General features: G+C 44.5%; 1 protein-coding gene across 4 annotated transcripts; it reads right to left on the bottom strand.

Annotated features, from left to right (window-relative positions):
- Positions 1–355: 355 nt before the first annotated feature.
- On the bottom strand, positions 356–3,283 carry LOC100278497 (uncharacterized). 4 transcript variants are annotated; one of them, XR_002267838.2, is made up of 8 exons: positions 3,054–3,282; positions 2,894–2,956; positions 2,275–2,391; positions 1,852–2,107; positions 1,572–1,730; positions 1,346–1,494; positions 701–1,222; positions 356–621 (listed from the first exon to the last, which is right to left on the bottom strand). XR_002267838.2 is itself a non-coding variant. In XM_020549655.2 (7 exons), the coding sequence occupies exons 1-7, from the start codon at positions 3,278–3,280 to the stop codon at positions 1,206–1,208; spliced, it is 1,029 nt and encodes a 342-aa protein (XP_020405244.1). In that variant the 5' UTR covers positions 3,281–3,283; the 3' UTR covers positions 356–1,205. The 4 variants fall into 4 exon arrangements, 3 of the variants coding, with proteins under 3 accessions (XP_020405244.1, XP_020405243.1, NP_001348267.1); XM_020549655.2 differs by having other exon boundaries at positions 356–1,263; positions 3,054–3,283; XM_020549654.2 differs by lacking the exon at positions 701–1,222 and having other exon boundaries at positions 3,054–3,283.
- Positions 3,284–4,339: the final 1,056 nt, after the last annotated feature.

Genomic DNA, 4,339 nt, shown 5'->3' with positions numbered 1-4,339 from the left:
TATGATATTTATGACATTATCTCTATGCACTCTGTTATTATATGTGTTGTCTTCTCTGGCGCATATATGAGATGCACCCGGCTTTGTTCTTTAAAACCGGGTGTGACAGCATATAGTAAGCAGGAAATTAATCAACTAAGTGCCAGTAACAGGTGAACAAGGTGAACTACCCCAAATAGTGATCAATCATCATGCTAGAAACATATCTTAAATAGATACTATTTGAAATTTTCAAGATTTATCAGATTTTTGCAGTGGATTCCAAATTTCATTAAAAAGCATGTGAGTGCGAGAGGTTATACAAGCAATAAGAAGCTAAAAACACCGGTTTTGATCGTCCACTACACTTCTCAAGTTCATCCAAAAGTGCATTTTTTTATAATGGAAACAAGAGTTCCGTCTTTAGCATGATAATGCGTACAGCCAATACAAGTCGATTATTACAATTAAGAACTGTTGCCTAAATAGTGATACTAACTCAAAGGAACAAAATTACAAGACTATGACTAATACTAGCCATACTCAATTCTTGTATTTGAGCGTCATCCATGGTTTGCAAAGACTTCCATCGCCACCACTTCCAAAAGTTCATCCAAAAGTGCATATAGATACAACTGTAACCTATAGAGACAAAATATTATAGAAACAGTAGAAACCGGTACAGATTAAAGCCAAACGAACAGGCAAAAATTCCACACACGTGAGTGAGTGTGTGGACGAAGGGAGCAGATTTCTAACAATTCGCTGACATCCTGACGACGAAGTCACTTAGGCGTGAGAAGTTCAGAGAACTTTGTGACCGAATTGGCGTCGTCAACATGAAGCACAACTGCACAAGTCTTAGGATTAGGAGGAGAATGTCAGCTGTAATCAAAAGACAAGTGCTAGGCGTGGTTTAGCAGCTGTTAGGGGAGTCCTTAGGGGCCTGATGCATGTGCTCATTCAGGTTTCCATTATCTAAAATCAGAACTTCACAGTTCTCTCGATCTCAGTCACTGCAAAATACGTACAAACTTGTGTCTGCAAAATACGTGCAAACTACCAGCATCAACAACGGGGGTGTGCAACCACAAACAAGCTAAGCTCGGCCTACACTTGTGTCGCCTCTGCTGGAGGAGGAGTAGGCGCCGCCATTTGCTGCTTGCTGGCATGCACCTGCTCAGACCTCTTGGCCCAGAGCACACTGTACAGACCACCGACCATGATCAGTCCACCCAAGATGCTGCAGGGGGGTAATTAAAATGAGGAGTTCCGGGTCGCAAACTGCAGACCATATCACCGTCGTTTAACAAGGAACTGCTGGTAGAGAAGCAGAAGACACAACAAAGCACACACCACACCGTACCTTCCCAGGGTAACCGGCTCTCCGAGAAACAGGGACAGAATGATGGTGACAAGCAAGGTTATCGGCATCGTCATGGCCAAGAAGACAGGCCCGCTCTTCTCGATCACCCATACTTGCATGTAGTAAGCGACTCCCGAGACAAGTATTCCCTGTATGTATCATGCATGTGTTCACAAGTCTCTGAGACGCACCAGCATGCATCATTCACACTGAACTAATAACTTACAGAGTAGATCACAGCGTAAAGGCGTATGTCCAGCGCCAGCTTCCACCTCGACAAGTCCCTCTCGGCCGCTAGGGCGATGAAGAAGCACTGGACCGTCGCGAAGATCATCTGGAGGGTCGTGTTGAGCAGCTTGGATGGGTACGCTTCCAGCATTGGCCCCTGACAAACAGTTGCTGTGTGTGTAGGTTAAGTAAGTAAACACCATGCATGATCATCTGCTACGATCAAGACCGTGTAACCGAATGAAGCTCCGGCCTCCGGGACACACACGTTCTTTTACCTGAAGAACCGTCCAGAGAGCCCACGATGCAGTCGACAAGGTCGTCAGGAAAATCCCCAGTATCCAGACGCTTTTAGGATGAGCGGCGGTAACGACCCCAGCGTGGACGTTGTGATGGGAGAAAGCGGTGTGGTGGATGAACGATCTGAATGCGGGGCCTTGGTAGAACGCCAGCACAGTCACGCCAGCAGTGCTGAACAACACGCCTGCAGCCTTTGCGATCCCGTGGAACCGCTTCAAGTTCAGTGTCTCCATCCTACGAAAAATTTGTAAAGCTACTGTCAAAAAGGGACTGAAGCAAAAACTCCTACGAGATCTTGGCATGTGCCAACAGGCATCTCCTGAGGCAAAGCACAGGATTCCAATCCTAGCTATTACAACGAAATAACGGAAGCATGGAAATGAAGAGGGATGCTAGCTCACCCCAAAAGAACAGCCAGAAAGAAAGCCACAGCTGGCAGGAGGTTAAATATCGCAGACGATGATGTTGCTGAAGAATAGCTGAGACCGAGGCCGTATATGTTTATTGCTCCAGAGATCCTAAAATAAGAAGAAGAAGAAAACCAGATATTCAGCTTTGTGTTTAGGTTGAAGCAGGAAGTGAATTCACTTTTATTGTACCAGCTCGATCATGTAGTAATTGTGAATCAATTAAATCCTTTCATTACAAAAAAAAATTCACAATTATTAGTGACTATGCAAGCGTAACAAAGGACACAAACTGAACGAAAAAAAAAACTCGCTACACAGTACTACCATTTACTAACAGAACAATTCACTGCTGGGCTCAAATAGCAAACTTTTTTGATAAATTCTGCGCATATCATATACTCCCTCCGTTCTAAAATAATCATCGATATAATATGACCGGCCAAAGTTTCTCAGATTTGATTAGATTTATAGAAAATAATAATAAAATTTGAATCTCCAAAATAAGTTTATTATCAAAAACAGAACGTCGACTGTTTTAATACGGAGGAAGTATGTATAATAACTATAGTTGAGAAACATAAATAAAATCAAAACCACTACTTTCACCTACCCGTATAGTGCATGGAAAAACAATTTCAGAGAGACTCTGAATGACAGTGGAGGGGCAGTTTTCCTGAAAAAAGAAGAAGCCTGAATTCATTCTGTCATGGTGTGAGCAGCATCAGCTATGTAGTAGTAGTTGTAAACAAGCAAGAGTCGTATCGATTTACCTCTCAAGCACAAAAGCAATAGGCACCAAGAAGAGGATACCAGTCAGATGCCTGTAGAAAACAAAGACCGACGTGTTCATGCCTTCATCGAAGGCAGCCTTGGTGAGTATCTGCGTGCCTGCATATATAGCCCTCAGGAGAAACGCGACCACGAAAGCTGCTCTGCTGCCCATTTCCACAAGCATACAGTGGTCGTCTGTTGGGGCTACTCCTAACTCCTGGGACATGGGTTTTTATATAATGCGCTGCGCGGCCTCCTTTTGCGTCAGCATACATTAGTCCCGCTTGATAGGTACGAAACGACGACCATCTAACAAAGATTAACAAGTTAGGCAAATGCATGCATGATAGGCACTAAGTAGGGACCATACGCAAGCATGTTGCCTGCGGTTTGATGACTGATGCGCACATCTGCGAACAATGGATTCGATACTCTCCGTCGATTCTGATCTCTGATGCAGAGAAAGGGATCCAGTGAAAGCAGCTGGCACATTGTGAGGCTCAGGATTTATGTGAGCTAGATAACTATGGCGTCCGTCTACTTTATGAAAAAGTAGAATGTCCACCGCTAGTACTTCCCCTCACTACCGGAAACGAGTGCTTTGCCGAATGCTTTAAAAACACTCGGCAAAGGCTTTGCCGAGTGTCGCACTCGGCAAAGAAGGCTCGGCAAACAGTGCATCGGCAAAGCTTTATTTGCCGAGTACTTTTTCTCGGGCACTCGGCAAATAGGTTTGCCGAGTGCCATGTGGCACTCGGCAAAGAAAAGCAGCCGTTACGTCGACGGGGTGACGGAGACGGCGTCTTTGTCGAGTGTCTGCCCGGCAAACGCTCGACAAAGGTAACTTCTTTGTCAAGTGCCACCTGGAACACTCGGCAAAGAACCCACCAGGGAGGGTCCCATGTCAGGTTCTTTATCAAGTGCTATGTATGGCACTCGGCAAAGCGTGCCTCTTTGCCGAGTGTAATGTCTTTGCCGAGTGTCAGAGACATTACACTCGGCAAAGAACCTATACCGGTGTCCAGGTCTTGGTTCTTTGCCGAGTGCTATGGTCTTGACACTCGGCAAAGAACCTCTTTGCCGAGTGTTGCACTCGGCAAAGTGACCAGTATGCACTTTTTTTATTTGTTTTTTGTATTCCATCCACACAAACAAAAGATATCACATATATACATCACAAATACCATCACAAACATAAATATCCATCATAAACATAAGTGTTCAACACAAGTATCCAACACAAACATAAGTCTCATATGTCTCAAGCTCTGACATAAGTATCCAA

Source organism: Zea mays, chromosome 3 (assembly GCF_902167145.1).
Source record: "Zea mays cultivar B73 chromosome 3, Zm-B73-REFERENCE-NAM-5.0, whole genome shotgun sequence".
In the NCBI taxonomy this organism is placed as follows: domain Eukaryota; kingdom Viridiplantae; phylum Streptophyta; class Magnoliopsida; order Poales; family Poaceae; genus Zea; species Zea mays.
Note: the sequence above shows the minus strand (reverse complement) of the source record. Positions and strands in the feature narration are given on the sequence as shown.